This window comes from Cornus florida, unplaced genomic scaffold, assembly GCF_030987335.1.
Source record: "Cornus florida cultivar Cherokee Brave unplaced genomic scaffold, ASM3098733v1 CherokeeBrave_3.0.0_Hap2_Chr10, whole genome shotgun sequence".
Taxonomy (NCBI): Eukaryota; Viridiplantae; Streptophyta; class Magnoliopsida; order Cornales; family Cornaceae; genus Cornus; species Cornus florida.
The window spans coordinates 99,284,093-99,301,847 of record NW_026775580.1 but is presented as its reverse complement, the minus strand read 5'-3'; the positions used below and the strand labels follow the sequence as shown (position 1 = coordinate 99,301,847).

Sequence of the window (17,755 nt, the reverse complement as noted above, 5' to 3'; positions counted from 1 at the left end):
TCACCTTGAGTGGTAGTGTAGGAGGAGAGATACCATTGCAAAGTATATGGGGAAGGGACTAAGGAGATAGAGATAACATTGCTTATATTAACCTACTCCATCTCAGATTATTAATGTTGTAGAAATGCTTATGGGGAAGGAATTAAGGAGAGAGAAATTTTCAAGAATCAGAAGATGGGCCGAAAGGGAAACAAACTCAACTCGGGGTGTGCTTCTTGGACAATAATAATTAGGCTTAAACGTGGGAAATTTTTAGTGGAGCCTATTAAAAATTTAGACTTCTGAATGGCCCAGCCCAAGTTAAGATTAAACTTGGGGATGGCACTGGCTGCTGCTAGGAGTTTTTCATTGAGTTGTTTGAAGGAGCCCAATGCGTTTGGGACCACATCAAAGCATATCATAGTAGATGCTGTAGGCCCAAAGACAACATTTCTGTATATATATATGGGTATAACCGTGTAAGTGTTGAATAAATTGAATTAGATAAGGCTAAGATAGAATAGGGCCGGGTAAGGTAAGGTAAGTTAAGATACAGGTACATCTTAAGATTACCAAGTGCTGGGTGGGTTTAAACTATCCTCCATAGAAGTCTATGCCTTAGATTAAGAGTATATATAGTTCTTATAATTAAGAAAAGTTTACAGGCCTCTATGATACAGCCAGACATATATATACATCTTATAAATTAACATAACGACTGTACAAACATATACTTAAAGAAATAATATGCAGACCTGATAATATATGTTTGGTGATAAAATGACCCTTCAAGAACTTTGACCTTATAAAAACAACATAGAGAATATAGACTGTACAATAAATAAATAAATATATACATATTACTCTCTTAAACCTAAATTCTAAAACCATGGATAATCTATCCACGTCAATTTCTAAAACCATGGATAATCTATCCAACGTCAATTCCAGCGTATAAGATAGATATATATATATATATATATATATATATATATATATATATATTTATTTATTTATTTATTTATTTATTTCTTTATCCATTTTGTTTTTCGATGACAAATTGTTGAAGACAGCACATGTACACGTCTATATATATATATATAGAATTGTGTACACATTGTTAATTGTTTGCAGGGTTCAGAAACCTTTGAGGTCGGAAAAGAATAAGGCTGGGTATGGGTAGATAGATAGGATCATAAGACTAATCTCAAACGTATGTGGACTTCTAGCTTTCATTGAGAGTACACACTTGCACCCCAGCTTGAATCAATAAACTAGATAGCTTTATTATTTTTGGCTGTTATACATTGTCCCCAAGCCCACGACACAATACTAGCTATATATACAACTATATATAACTACATAATATATACTAAAGAAAAATGACTACAAAAAGTCCTCTCTAGCTCTTTCATTCAAACAGCTTTTCTAAGTGTGTGCACTGTGCATGAACAAGTTGGCAAGTTGAGGGAGTACGTGCAAGTATTGGTTGGCACTTGGTTGCTGTGTGATCAATGCTCATTGAGATGATATATATATATATATATATATATATTATGCCCATTTTTACAACCAACAGACTTCTTGTTTATATATCTTATATCTCGATCCAGTGTATACTGAATTGATTAAGTTAATGAGACTCATATAGTGACGTTCTAATAGTAGTAATAATCATCAATAATTAATGTCCTACAAGTTAATATATACCTACATATATATTTTAGTATATCCTATTACGTGAGACATTGAGATGTGTTATTTTATTCATAAAATCTCCCAAGGATTCAAAAGTACTTAATTTATGGCAACTCATTTATGATTTTCAAATTTGTTTGCGAACTTAATCAAACGGTCATTTGAATGCATGCCTCTTCTGGTTGAGCTAGAGTACCCATATTTATCACAATTCACAAGTAATTATAATTAAACAATCTAAAATTATAATTAAACAGCTAGAGTTTCACCCTTAGGTATCCTTCTGGATGATGCACACACAAATACACAATAGAAAATACAAAACTCTATATTTTAGCTTGGATTATATATAATTGTGTTAATTTATTGAAATTTCGTGGCCAATAATTATGTTTCTATTCTCTTGTTACACAAACTACTATATGATCGTAGTCAGAACGTAATAAGAACATTGGGACCTCTGAATTCAATGATACATTCATAATCTACACAATATGTTAATTTAGAAATTTACTATATTAAACGGAGTCTTGTCATTTCAAGTAAACTTTAAAATGATGAAATGCAGGAAAATAAGTATCACAAAATTTCCCCAATTTTCTAATTCGTTAAAGATGATGGTCTTTATACATTAAATTAAACTTTGTGAATGTGACTATTCAAATCCAAACGACATCCAAACAAACCCATGAGCAATTTATTATTTATTTTTCAGAATGTAACCTAATCCATTGTTTAGGCTATTTGTATTATATGCTATATGGTGATTGATGTTCTGGTTCGATGTTATGTGTTTTTCTACTAATCCAAACTAGTTTTTTACCCATATATCCTTAATAAAGAGAAAGAAAAGAGACAGCTTCATGTGCCATCTATTATTAAATTAAAATTAAAATAGTTAATTTCCATTGTATGCTATTCATTAATTCTTTGTTAAAGGCAAAAACCGAAGTATTAATAAATTGTCTCTAGTATTTTATATTGATTCGATCATTTCCCAGACATGGATTCTATCTATAGACTTAAGCTATTAAGACAAGAAATAACAAAAACCATATTAATCATATGAAATATTAACTTAACTACAATTCTTTATTTCGAAATCTATAATCATGTCTGTGCTGTTGATGTATCTACAATTCTAAATCTATGTTAGAAGTTGACTTAACATTCAAAACAGATCCAGTGAATCACATTAATTAGCAAGCTGAGAGGTATACATCCTGATTAATCAAATTAAAAATATTTGGCTAATCTTAATATATATATATATAGTACTAAGATATCAAATATAAAGAAAAATTGAACCTAAACCAACAGTTTTAGTAGCTACTCCTATTAGTTAAAAAGGGTTGTTAATATCTGTAGTGGTTGTGTGACATGACTAGTACTCCTAGCTATTATTGTCATTTAAAAGGTGTTTGTGTGTGTGTGTAAAAGACTTCCATGATAATGATCTCAATATATATATATATATATATATATATATTGTATCGATCATTCCATTGGATGCCGGATTGAATATACTTGAGCTCTATCCACAGCTTTATGAATCATTGCCCTTATTTCATAACTGATCCGTATGAAGTTGCTAAGGACCACAGTCTGTACATGTGCTACTGCATTGTGATAGTAGTGTTCATTTTGCAACTTTTTACTAGCCACAAGTTCAAAAGAGTAACAGTTATGATTTAAAGTTTAATCATATGTGTTCTTTGGAGATATTATTATAGGATCTCAAATCTTAATTACTACTAATCTGCCATCTTCTAGGACTAACACTGTGAACTATTCCTAAGTCATCTTGTATCGATAACATGCTCTGCGTAAAAGTTTGGACTATCTCTGAATCTATTGTAATATTTACATAATAAAGAACTTCATTTTGTATATGAGGTCATAGTGATGGAAAAGATGAGCTTGATTGATCACATAAATGGACGTTGTCAAATGACACCAGTTACTTAAATAACAATATCATCATCTTCTTCTTCAATTGGTTGTTGTTGACCACTCTGCTTTAGCAGCAAACTCAAGTTGGCCAACTTGGACACCTAAAATTGTTACCTAGGTGGTGGCCTCTCTTATCATTAGAATTGGTATGGGCATATATATTTTTAATATATATATTGAATCATCTGTCTGCAGACTACTTTTTGTAAGATATTTGCAATGGAGCAAAACAGCCACAAGTAATCCATTTATGAAATCTGAATATATATATATATATATATATTCCTCCTTTTTGCAGTGTATTCTTAGACCACCAATTCATTCATTTGGACAAAACTTTTATACTGTCCATACAACAACTTGTTGTTCAATATATTATATATAATTTGGCGTTTTCTTGTTGGGACAGCCAAAAGAATTTTGTATTTGTCATGTGTGAATAATACCTTCCAATTTTGGAATGCGAATAAGCCACCCATGGCGGACAGAAAAGGGCCGTTTGGCTGTTTCGCCACAACTACTTTACTTCCGGTACCGTGTTTGTGCAAACTTGTGGAGAACGGCCAATTAGCTTTCAGATAATTCTTAAATGGATCGAATTTTACTTGTGATTCAAACTTAGATGAAGAACTTACGTTTTATTTTAATACTGTTTCAATTTATATAGGTAAGATATGAATAGTGGTGGATTCAACATTCTAGGTTTATATTAAGCTTCGTCAAGCTAAGCAATGTAAAATTGAAAATAATATTAGCCAGCTAATCTAAGATCGATATTAAAAAGGTTTTATTTGTCTTTATTTTCTTTGGGTTATTAAATGCTCTCGATTATAATCACTAATTATTCATCAAAGTTCAAAAGCCAGCATAAAATTGGGAAATATTCTAATCACGCAAGTTAAGAAATGGCCATTTTAATCCAATGTTTGAATCATTTTTCTACACTTAGTCCAAGTCTCTCTCAATTTCAAAACAGGAAAAAAATTATTTCTACCTTTTCATTCACTTCCATACCTGGAATGAAGCCATATCGATGCATGTGACATGTTGATTAAGAAGAATCAATACATCACGTCACATGTTGATTAAGAATAAATACATTAATTAAATTAACATTATAAAGTCGACAAAAAGTGCATATAGGAACATCTCAAATCAAATTATACACAAAGATAGAAAACAGGTCATTACAAATCCAAAGCCCGACCAATAATAAAATAGCCGATGATTTGAAATATAAATATAAATATTTATTTTTATGAATTCTATCTCAAAATATCAGAGGAAAATGGACTATTGAGATTCGAAACTACGACCTGCCACACCTTGATCTCTCCGTCGAAGCTTCCACTAAACACCTTAACCGAACCGGCCGGTTCATTACCACTCGGAACCGCCACCAACGACCGTACCGGTTTTTCATGTCCCTCCAAGACGGTCAAACAACAGAACCGTCCATCATGTCCGCGTTGCCAAATCCTGACCGTCCGATCCGCTGACCCACTCAACAACAAATCACACACATTGACCAAACACAGAATGGCCTTACTATGCCCTCTCAAAGCTCCGGTGACCACCATGTGATTTGCACTGTCCTCCCTCTCCCACACCAAGATCGAACGGTCACAAGCACCCGAAAACAAAACTGATCCGTTGGCGCTCAACGCCAACGCATTCACAGCCGACTTGTGCTTCTCCAGCGTCGCCACCATCCCGTACCGTCTCTCTCCCGACCTCCTCGCCCACACCTTGATACTCCGGTCAGCAGAACCCGTGTACACAGTTCCATCACCGGACACTACAACGGCATTAATGGCGTCATCGTGAGCTTTAACAGACTCAACACATCGAAAATCCGATACCCGCCATATCTTCATGTACTTGTCCCACGAAACTGAGAACATTAAACTGTCAATGCTAACAGCGAGTCCGGACACAGCATCATTGTGTTGAATCCATAGTCGTTTTTTATGACGACGGACTTTAACATAATTCTTTGGTAAAATGAAGTTTCTTAACTGATCATTAATGGTGGGAAGAGTGGCAACGAGTTTGTGAAGTTTTGTTTCAGTTAAAAATTGCCAGACTCGGATTTTGCTGTCTTGGTGTGAAGTGAACACTTTTTCTTTAGAGAAAGAAATGGACTTAATTGAGCCTGATGAAGAATTGTTGGTGTTAAATGTGTCGATGAGTGTGTGGTTTCCGTTTTCTATGTCGAAGACGTTGATTTGGTGTCCGGAGGCGGAGTAGAGGAGGTGGTGGTGGACGGCGAGGAAGGTGATGGGGGTGAGGCGGGGTTTGAGGGAGGCGAGGCGGAGATGGGTGACGGAGAGGTTTAGGGTTTCGGGGGAGAGTTTTTGGAGGGAGGGGACGGATGGGAGGGTTTGGAGGGAGAGGTTGCTTTGGAGGCTGCTGTAGCTGGTGTCTTGAGAGGTTGATGAGGAGGAGATGCTTGAATCGGAGATGATAAGTTTGGGTGGTGCTGTTTCGGTGGCGGTGGCAATGGAGGTGGCGGAGGAGCAGGTGGATATCCACGATCGGATCTTCATTTTGCCAGCAATGTGAAGAGAGAGAGACAGACTTGAAGTGTGAGAGACGATATATATAAAGAAAGGATAGGTTAAGTGAAATGAGGGGTAAATTTTATCCTAGGTAATGAATGGACGATAAAGACTATATTAATATGATATTAATATATATATATCCACACTGTCACACGCACAAGAATAAGGTAACGAATCAGCTTCCTTAATTGTGTTGGTGTATGTACTCTTTGAGGGAGAAAATTATTAAGGATCATACCATGTCATTTTGCTTTAATATTATTTGTTGGATTAAGTTAATCCAAGTATGCAGATGACTTGATCGTTCAGTGGTTAATGTCTTCGGTGGATCTTGAGAGTGCTAGATTTCGACTTTTTGCACCTATTAATCTAACTTAATTTTAACCTACCTCGTAAAAAAAAAAAAAAAAAAAAAAAAAAAAAAAAAGTTAATCCAAGTATGGATGATATAAAGATTCTAAGTTGGTCTAGAGTTAGATGAAGAGTAAAAGAAAGAGGAAATATTCTTCCATTATTGTTAAAATAAAAAATAAAAAAATACGTATCTCTTGGTTTTCTTGGTTTAATTAATGGGAATTGAAAACAGAAAAATGGAAAGATATTGTATATATATACAAATTACAAAGTAGAATAGGTCATTTTTAGAGTATTTTTGGATTTAATACAATGATCTACAAAATAATGCAAGTAGATGGAGTCTCCACACTTTGTTGGGCCATCAAACAAGGAGTCTGTTTTTGGGTATTCATTCATACATAATAATAAGGCATTTGAATTTATGTGCCAATTCATTTTTGTACACAATCGATAGATTTATATAGCTAGTTTTGCATATAAAGAAATTAAGCACCTTTACATGTTCTAAGGTTAATTAATTAGGTCAAATGATTAAATTAGAAAGGTGGGTTATATATCGATTAAGATAAATTAAGGCCTTGGGACCATTTTGGGCGTGTAGACAAGAGATTTGGCTTGGTCGTAATGCTAAGACATTGCTGTCAAAGCATGAAAATACCAATGAAGCAACGGTGAAAGAATAAAAACAAAGAATGAATTTTTCATACCATAAACAAGTAATATATGGCACAAGGATCCAACCAAAAATCTCACCATCGGTGGGTTAATACAAAGAATTGCAATTACTAGAATTTGAATAAAGGTGGTCAGATGAGCTCCAGTTGGCTTAGCCATTGACAGCTCAGGAGATATATATATATATATATATATATATATGGCAAAGTACAGGAAACTCCACTTGTCTTGTAGCGTTTTAACCCTCGTCTAATTTTTTATCAAAGAACCCCCCTCGACTTATAACTCTTTCCAATAAATCCCCCTTATTTAATTTTTTTACCAAAGAACCCTCCTCAACTATCTAAGGGAGTAAAAGAGTTGATATTTAGACCAAGATGTCCTTTATTTAAATTTTAATTTTCCCGAATTTAAAAGATTAATATCTCATAAATTGTACATCCAAATATTGCAAATAATATATGAACGGAAAGCTTATAAAACAAATATTCCAGAAATATAATATTTGTTTAACAAAATTTTATAACCAGAGAGAAATTGACAATCTAAAAATCTACTACAACAATTTTATTTTATTTTTTATAAAATACTCGGGTTATTTGTAAGAAATTTTTTAAAATTATTCATTTTCATATGGAGTATAACATATAAAAAAAATTAGCTCCAATAGATACCCAATATTCATTTTTATTTTAATTATTGAAAAAAAAAATATTCATTTTTATTATTTTTTAAAATGGTGAGTCTATAAAAGAATGAAAAATGCTTTGACGCAAAGTATGATATCTCATGAAATCGATCTCTGTTGGGGCTAAATTTTTTTATATATTCGGCTCCATATGTAAATGAATGATTCTGAAAATTTTCTTGTAAATATCTCAAATATTTTATTTTTAAAAAATAAAATCGATTGTTGGAGTAAATTTTTAAATTACCTATTTTTCTCTGGTTATGATGGTTTATTATACAAATCTTATATTTTTGGAATCTTTACTTCATAAGTTTTTCGTGCATATATTATTTATATTTTTTAATTGTACGGTTTGTGAGGTATGAATTTTTGAAGTTTCAGAAAATTAACATTTAAATAAAAGGACATTTTGATCCAAATATTAACTCTTTTACCTCCTTTAGATAGTTGAAGGGGTTATTTGGTAAAAAATTAGACAAGGAGAACTTATTGAAAAAATATTACAAGTCGAGGGAGGTTCTTTAATAAAAAAATAGAAAAAAGAAGTTTATTGAAAAAAGTTACCTGTATATATATATGAAAAGTTAAATTTTTATTACATTAGCTGTCATTTCTTTCTAATGTTTTTTAATTATTAGACTAACTCAAGTGTTATTGTCTTGATGACAGAAGCAATGATCTATATCGACTACTGTGCCACCAATAAGAAGACAATAACAGAGACAACAGTAACAAAATCACTTTATTTACACCTTCCAAAAAAAAAAAAAAGCACTTTATTTACAAGTTGCATTGCGTTTGCCGGGACCACGATTTGCCTATTTGGTGTTAATTATGGAGGCCGTCCTCTCTTGTGAAGACTAAGTTCTACTTTTATATGTTAATAATATATGTATATATAGCCAATGTACAGCTTAGTGAATTTAAATATCTTCTTAGTTAGTTTAGTGTGTGTATATATATATTAAAATGAGCTAATGTACAGCTTATTGAATAAATATATTCTTAATTTAGTACTATTTTGTTAGAGCATATCCATCAAAATAATAGTCTATTCATGACCTAGTAGTAGTAGTTCATCCCCATAAGAGAGCAGCCCAATTTTAGGATCTAACATGGTTTGACAAAGATACAATTGACCTTATTTGTACAATACCACTTTTGACCTTCAACAATAATGTGAAAAAAGTGTTTTCCCGCAATTGTTTCAACTTTAATCACCATGCCAACACCATAAATTCCATGGATAGAACTAATTATCACTAACTCTTCTTTCTGCACATCTTGTTTCATTGCATGCTAGGATAAAATTAAAACATATTACTTGGTTTTAGTTATTAGACCAGATTTTACAAAATAAATAAATTCATAGGAGAGAACAAACATTGCTTTTTTCTTTTTTCTTTTTTTTTTTCCAATGCAATTTTGACGCAACATAGTAAAAAGACTTTTAATATATATTTTTTCTATTAGAAAAATCAAACTAATTGTATAGATAAATAATAATAATTTAATGACTGAATTCGGTAATTATCAATTTTAATTTATGTAATTGTGGTGATAAGTCCGTGATAAATTGAATTTGGTGACGGATTCGGTGGCTATATAAACTACTCTATAGATGAAGGAGAAAAATCACATAATCCCCATCTATTATCATTTTCGTAAAAAAAACTCCCACTAAAATATAACACTCCCTGAACTAAGAAATGCTATAAAGTTATCAGATATTTTTCTATTAAAAGTTCTAGAGAGAGCAAAGAGGAAGAAGAAGATGTGCGATTTCGTAATTTCACAATAATAAATATCAATTTTTAATTTAATATTAAATCATAAGGTTAATTTTATCCTTTCACAACTTAATAAACGGGTGGGTCAGAATATGTGATAACATTTATTTAGTTCAGAATTGTGTTTAATTTTAGTGGTTTTTTTTTTTTTTTTTTTTTGACGGGAGTTATGTGGTTTTTCCCCCCAAAGATGAAAAGTATATACAAGTACAGATAGCTAGCCCACAAGTGGCAGCACAAAGAAGGCAGAAGCCCCAAGGCACAAAATAGGCCCAATACCACTTGGCATATAACTAACTAAAAACAACTAACCCCAAAATGAATCTGCGTATAGGGATTGAGAATTCACACTCAGAAAAATATACGGGAGTGTGACTGTTGAAGATAGGCAGAATGAGCAAAATTTGGGGCATTGGAAGTTGTACATGCCTTGAGGCATCCAGTTATCAAACCAGAAAAAAGGTAGATCCGCCATTGCCTATTTGGTGTTTGATGAAAGGCCAAGCTGGAGAGCTTTCTACGATTTGTAAGTCATGTTGGTTCATCTTTCTAATAACGTAATTAGTATCATTTTTTATTATTATTATTATTTTTTTTTATCAATTGCATAAGATATTGACTCTTATATTGGTTCTTTAGATGGACATAATCTTGTTCGTGTTGTTATTTATGACTTTTAAATACAAATTTTGAAAAAGTTCATTGTTTTTTGGCATATATAATGTGGGAGATGCAGATGGGTGCCAAATATAAATGGAAGGTATCACTCCTATATATTAGCGGTGATTACTGATTAGCAAACGCTTATTATCCTTCCTTTTTGCTTTTGATTGTGTTCTCTATTTGTGTACGTTTCCAGTATCGTATTTATGAGTTTGGAACGAGGTCGTTATCAAAAATTTCCCATTATCCTTCTTTTTGTTTCTTTTTCATGGTTCTTGCTCAATGGAACACTTTGATAATTTTTATTTCTTATACAAGATCTTATATGCTATAATTTCCAGAGCTTTGTAGCATAAACCTGACGATTATGGTATACCAAAAGTTTGGTCAGGTAGAGTTGCCATCATTCATGTCAAAGCTTGCTTTGTTTTAATGACAAACTCAATTCCTAGAGACGTTGCATAACAGACAATGCATAATCAGACACTGCATAATGTGTGCTTATATCTCGGCTCACTGGTAAGAAGATTGGGCGCTTTGCAGCTTTATTAAGGAGTAATAAGACCCATGATTCCCCACAGCAAGTAGATTAGAGTGTGATCCTTGTTCCACAACCTTCCCATTCTTTATCACAGCTATGGTGTCTGATTTTTGTATGGTGGAAAGGCGATGAGCTACAATGACACAAGTCCTACCCACCATCATTTTCTCCAATGCTTCCTGGACTAGACTTTCTGACACACTATCAAGGGCACTGGTTGCTTCGTCCAAGAGGAGGATCGCCGGGTTCTTCAGTATTGCTCGAGCAAGTGCTATCCTCTGCTTCTGGCCTCCTGAGAGCTGGACTCCTCTTTCTCCACAGTAAGTTTCATACCCATCTTTCATGGAACTGCATCAAACATTAAGTTTCACTAGAAGATAAATGACAAAGAGTTCGACCAAAATTTCCATGGGAGGAAGTAATTAAAAACGAATTAAAAAAATTAAATCTATGAGAAGACATGGGATATAATAGGAAAGAATGGAAAAAGAAAATTCATGTTGTCAACCCCATCTATATGGGATAAAGGCAAGAATGATGATGATGATGAAATGGGACAAAAGGTGAATTGTTGCAAGGAAGATGAGTATATATGTACCTTATGAATTCATGAGCATTAGCAAGGATTGCAGCCTTCCTTATTTCAGCTTCTGTGGCATCATCTTTCCCATAGACGATGTTTTGATGGATAGTTCCTGCAAAAAGAGTGGGTTCTTGACTCACTAATGCTATATGTGATCTCAAGTTTCTCAAATTGTAGCTTTTGATGTCCTGTCCGTCTATTAGTATTGATCCCTTTATTGGGTCATAGAATCTCTCAATTAGTCCAACTATTGTTGATTTTCCTGAACCACTTTGTCCCACAAGAGCCACTGTTTTGCCAGCTTCAATTCTGAGGCTCAAGCCATGGATGATCATTTGATCAGGCCTTGATGGGTAAGAGAAGACCACATTCTTCAGCTCTATATGGCCTCTAATTGATTTTCTAATGTTGATACCTTCAGGGTCTTCAGGTTCAATCTCACTTTTCCTGTCTAGGATTGTGAAAACAGATCTTATGGCATCGCTACCTTTCGCCAAATCAGATGTCATGCTTCCTGCATCTGCAATAGACTTTCCTGTGCTCATTAAGATGAAGAAAGCTTGAAATAGATGCTTAGGGGTTACTAATCCCTGATTCATCAGCCTCCCTCCATACCAGTAAGTCAAAGCTATAGATGCTGTTGTCAGGAATTGGGAGCTGAACAAGCCTAAACCTGAAAACCATGACTGTTTGATGCTCTCCTTCCTAGGGCCTTCCAGTGTTGCTGAGAAGAGACTTGATATTCTTTTCTGAGAAGAAAAGGCTGTGATAGTCCTGTGATTAGCCACTGCTTCACTTGCTAGTTGGCTTCCTTCATGTTGTGCTTTTTTTGCCTTCTCAGACATGCTTTTCATTAGCACACTCCTTGAGTAAAAGCTACCAATGATTAAAGGCTGCATGGAAATCATTACAATGGCAACTCTCCATGTCACCAGTAATCCGAGCAAGAATGCTAGGGTTGCAGTGAAGAAGACCTGAACAAGCAATGACATACGATCTCCAATAAGGGATCGAACCATGTTTGCTTCGGTGGCTAGTTGTGCACAGATTGAAGCACTAGTGTTTTCATCATTATCAAACCATCCAATCTCAAAGGTAAGCACATTTCCAAGCATTTTTTCCCTCACCCTCTTGGTTAAACGCTCTCCCATTATTGCAAAATTGTAATGTTGGAGTAGATTCGTGATAAAACTAAGAACAACTAGGATTAAAAAGATGATGCAATAGAATTTGGTCTCTGATTTAAGTTTGGAGTCATCTTTATTGAAGTATACCGAGGCCATTGATCCCAAGCAATAGGCATGAACTGGCAGAACTGCACCGAAACCAGCAGCCCCTAAACACCCAAGCATGGCTCTTTTCCACTCAGGTGCATTCATTTGCAGCAAACGCCACTGAGAAGGACGAGCACAAGAGGATTTATCTAAGTTCTCATCATATCTGTCATCAGAAGTTTGAGTTTGGAACGAAGGCGGTATACTAATGGAAAATATCGGGCTGAAGGGAAAAGCAGGGCTACTTTGAAAGCTTGATCTTGCACTTTTAGGAGTCCTGGGGGTGTGGGGATTCGTTATTCTTCGGTCATATCTACCTTCTGTTGGACTATTGGAACGATTGTGGCCTTCATTCTGCATTGAGGATTGCTGTAATTGCACCATTCTAGAATAGGCCCCACCTTCTCCCTTGTTCATTTGTATCAACACATTATGAGAACCTGATTCAACTACTCTTCCCGATTCAAGAACTACTATGGTATCTGTTTCACGGATTGTGGCAAGGCGATGTGCAATGATGATGGTTGTTCTTCCTTGTGAAGCCTGGTCAAGGGCATCCTGTACCAATCTTTCTGACTCTGAATCCAGAGCACTTGTAGCTTCATCTAGCAAAAGGATTCTTGGGTCTCTCAGTAAAGCCCTTGCTATAGCAATCCTTTGCTTTTGCCCTCCAGATAATTGAACTCCAAACTGCCCTACCTGAAATATCAGTAAAGCATCATCAGCTAGAGTTCAATAATAAAAAGCAAAGTTAATCTGATTTAGAACTAGAAAAGCATGTCATACTTGAGTTTCATATTTATCAGGTAATTTGGTGATGAAGTCATGTGCATTTGCAGCCTTAGCCGCACTTATAACAAGTTCCATTGTAGCTCCTTCTTTGCCCAACAGAATATTTTCCTTAATGGAGGTTGCAAAAAGTATTGGTTCTTGATTCACAAGTCCCATCTGAGATCTCAACCATTTAAGCTGAAGTCTTTTTACCTTGTTTCCATCAAGGAAAATGTCTCCTTTGATGGGGTCATAAAATCTTTCTAGCAAAGAAATGATTGTGGACTTGCCAGAACCACTGCCTCCAACAAGACCTACAGTCCCACCAGCTTTCACTTTAAGATTAAGTCCTTGAAGAATTGTGGTGTCCGGTCTTGATGGATAACTGAAACTAACATCTTTAAACTCAATGTCTCCTCTCACATATGCTAGAACTTTTCCCCTGCCATCTTCAGAGTCTATAGCAGGAATTCGGTTAATCATCTCAGAAATTCGTGTAGAAGCAGTTGTTGCCTCTGTGATGAATGAGACATGAGGGAGAGCATTCATGATGGAACTGAAATGGCAAGATTGAAGGTTATCTAAAGAAATTTCCAAAGATGAGTATAATTTATCAAAGAAATGCTGTTTCAAAATTTTCAAATTCTTTTTTAAAAGATCCTGAATTCTAGTTGCAGAAATTTTATCATTTACACAACCTGCAATCTAAAAATACTCATAAGTTGGGGAATTTTAAACTACCACCAATGACTCCAGAAGTCGAACAACTCAAACATATACTTTAATCTATGAACTCCAAGTTATCTCTATGAACAGTGGATAGTGTTCTTTTTCCAAGTTCTGAATTTGTGTGTATATATTACAAAAATATAATAATAATGAGGAAGTAGAAATTATATGATCATTGAAAGTGACTCACAATCCTCCTAGGATGACACAGACTCCTGATACGAAAATACGGCCACCACTTTCTCCTCTTTGAGTAACAAGAATGCTTCCTACCCAAGACTGAAATGCCCAAACTGCAAAATTCATTCCCATGCTCCCTATCAATAATCCCTTTGTAAGTCCTTGCTTTATACCAAGGTCCATACTCTTCTCAAGTGCACGGCTAAACCTATCAAGTGTTTGACGCTCCCCCACGTATGAATAAACAGTTCGGATTGATGAGGTTGCTTGTTCTGCAATCCCACCTGCAACACCATAGGCATCCTTCATTCTTATCCCCAGGCTCATCATAAGCTTTCCAAATCCTACTCCCGGAATGATATACATGAGCGAGAATGGAAGAACTGCCAATGCTAATCGCCATGAAAGTAGGAAGGCTATTGCAAGGCCGAATATGAATGATGAGAGGTGAGCCAAGCAGTTCGGGATCTGCAGCAGAAAATTGATTTTCAGACTCAAAAACGGAAAACTGTTTTCTGTTTTGATTCTCAAAAAACTAAAAACTGAAAACAAACAAGAGCAACAATGACAAGTACGGGATAGAGAATGAGAAGGGTGTTTGAGATAAACTTAAAACCTTTTCTGCTATAACGTCTTGGATTAAATGGGCGTCAGAGGAAATGGTGGAGACAACTTGGAAAGTATTGGATGAAGCTGTTTGGTTGTCGAAGAAACCAACTTCTTGCCTCATGACGGACTTCAGATATTCCATTCTCATGCGAGATGTCTGTCTCTCTGCTGTTCTTGCCCAACAAATACCCTCTGCAAGATCATTGCATATAGCAACAGAATGAAGAAGATAATCAAACTATCACTAATGTAGTGTATTAGCACAGGTAATGTTGTACTGAAATAAAATTTCTCTTTCCTCCGTTTCCCTTTTTCTTGGCAATTATTGGATTTAACACTGAGATGATTGCATCTTGGACTAAATTTAATCTGTACTTAACAGTGACAACAACAGGATTGAACTATGAGATGGTTTTTCGTAAAACCAGCAAATGTTGAGGTAAACAAAAAAAGTTCAAATTTGGCAATGAACCTTTTTGATCAGCATGCGTTACAGCTAACATTTTTTCTTTCTTGTTTCTTTTTTTTCCTCATAACAAAGTTCTAATACGTGTTTATGTGTTTAAATTTTCCTTTTCTTTTTGTATGACTAATTTACCGGTTATGCATATTTTGACGTGTCCCAAATTCCTCTACATGTACCTGCTGAACTCTGAACCATTAGTAGTATTATACGTACCAGTGAAAGCAGATACTCCGACTAGAATGGCAACATAGAGCAGCCTGAGTGAGTACTGTGAAAGGAGCATGTATAAGATTGTTAGTAATGTATTGGAAAACAAAATGAAAATACTAAATGATTCAAAATTAAGATCTATTCTACAATGTTGACAGTAAATTGATTAGAATACAGAGAAGGTGATAAGATTTTTCTCCTATTTATGCGGGTTAGCCATTGTTTGGAGCTCCAGTGGTTTCCAACAAGCTGGGACTATACAGCACAAGAAAACTTAATGCTCTTTGTCATCCGTGTTTGTACCTTGTCTACCACATCAAAAGAAATTGAAATATCAGCACGTCCATACTCGTTGATCACACCGCTGAGAACAAGCATTGTCAGAGGACTCATGAGCCCATCTCCGATGCTACCCAAAGTACCAAACAACATTAGCAACTTGTCAATGCCATCAGCGTACCTGAACATGCCACCTTTGCTCCCCATTTCAATGGCTACATAAAACACAGACTTTTCCAAATCTCAGTTCACTTTCTTAAGCTCAAGTCGTCTCTTTCAACTCCACTTTGTTTATACTACAAAAAAAACATGTTATCAATCAAACATCTCTGGTTCGCAGCCTCCCGCAATTGTCCTATCACTTGTAACACCAATTGGACAGACTCAATGTTTTGCCGGCTAATGTTTTGTTGGACACTTAATTTGGTGGTGTACACAATGTTGGTTACCATAACGACAGCTACTTGTGTTCTATTTTCTCTTGGCTTTTGCTACATTGCAAATCATATAAAACTGAGAATACTAGTCATTATATTGCATATTTGTCACTGTTTAATCATTTAATTTGTATACAATGGTATGATGCCAATATGATCGAAGACTATGATATTGATCACAAATGGGTTCAGAACAAAGAGTACATACTGTGCCTTGGGTTGGATTTACTGGTCATGTCACGAGCTTGTCCAAATCCACTCGGACGGCCAAGAGATGCCGTATGAATGTATGATTTGGAATATCGAAAATGATTTCAACTACAATTTCAATGGTTTATCACTACTGTTAGAACGTTGAACAAGTTAAAGATCCCACAATGTTTCAAGTTTTAACACATACAGTGAAAGTACCACCGGTGACTGGTTGTAAAACAGAGGGAGAATAAAATATGAATCAGGGTATGTGAATTCCTTGCGAAGATTAAAACTTCAAAGGTGTTTACAGAATAAATAAAATATTTTGTTTTAATTTTATTAAATAAACAAATATTTTGGAACAGTTCAAAAAATATATATAAAAATTAAATTGGAATGGAGGAATGTTATGCACTTTCCTTAACTTCAAAGGTGTTTATGTAAAATATTTTGTTTTAATTTTATTAAATGAACAAATATTTTGGGACTGTTGAAAAAGAAAAAATAAAAAATTAAATTAAACTGGAGGAATTTTATGCACGTTCCTTCCTATCTAATAGTCAAATTACTCATATTTTACTTTCATAATTTGACATCTCCTTGGTTTTTAACCAAATATGCAAACAAACACTATAGTGTGTCCTTTCAAAATGAAGGGATATGAGTGAAACGGTAAAAAACAGCATTTCAAATATATATATATATATATATATATATATATATATATATATATATATATAATAAATTTAGGTATAATTCTAAAAAAATGGAATTTTGGAGGTTAAAGACTAAAAAGATGGAGTCAAACTTCAATTTTATGAAATTTGTTGACGGACATGGAAATTTGTTGCGAAATGACACAAGTAGGCATCTGCCATTTCTCTCTCTTCATCTCTCTTTATCATTCTCGGACGCCTTTGCCACGCTATGAAACTGCCCGGCGAGATGAAGATCATGGTAGCAACAATGATATGAGGCGGCAAAAAGTGACGAGGAGGGTGGCGATTCCGGCGATGGGCAAGGATGAACTGTTGATGGCAAGAGTATCGAAAGTCAAATTTTGAGGTAGAAAAGGGTGAGACACATAGTTGTTAAAGCCTCGAGGCGCATT

General features: G+C 34.7%; 2 protein-coding genes across 2 annotated transcripts; both read right to left on the bottom strand.

The window, feature by feature from the left end:
• Positions 1-4,895: 4,895 nt before the first annotated feature.
• Positions 4,896-6,179, bottom strand: LOC132277361 (protein JINGUBANG-like). The gene has a single exon (XM_059779215.1). It carries the CDS (start codon positions 6,177-6,179, stop codon positions 4,896-4,898), a length of 1,284 nt encoding a protein of 427 aa, XP_059635198.1.
• A 4,704-nt stretch (positions 6,180-10,883) lies between these two features.
• Positions 10,884-16,219, bottom strand: LOC132276293 (putative multidrug resistance protein). Its single transcript, XM_059777663.1, has 7 exons — positions 16,037-16,219; positions 15,737-15,791; positions 15,065-15,249; positions 14,459-14,916; positions 13,555-14,095; positions 11,510-13,467; positions 10,884-11,259 (listed from the first exon to the last, which is right to left on the bottom strand). Exons 1-7 carry the CDS (start codon positions 16,217-16,219, stop codon positions 10,884-10,886), a joined length of 3,756 nt encoding a protein of 1,251 aa, XP_059633646.1.
• Positions 16,220-17,755: the final 1,536 nt, after the last annotated feature.

Bases quoted from the DNA above. Each gene is read 5' to 3' on its own strand.
- LOC132277361 (XM_059779215.1), bottom strand. From the start codon at position 6,179: ATGAAGATCCGATCGTGGATATCCACCTGCTCCTCCGCCACCTCCATT.
- LOC132276293 (XM_059777663.1), bottom strand. From the start codon at position 16,219: ATGGGGAGCAAAGGTGGCATGTTCAGGTACGCTGATGGCATTGACAAG. The intron at 14,917-15,064 runs GTTTTAAGTTTA...TTTCTGCTGCAG, and splicing joins AAGACGTTATAGCAGAAAAG to ATCCCGAACTGCTTGGCTCA. The intron at 11,260-11,509 runs GTACATATATAC...TGTTTGATGCAG, and splicing joins AATGCTCATGAATTCATAAG to TTCCATGAAAGATGGGTATG.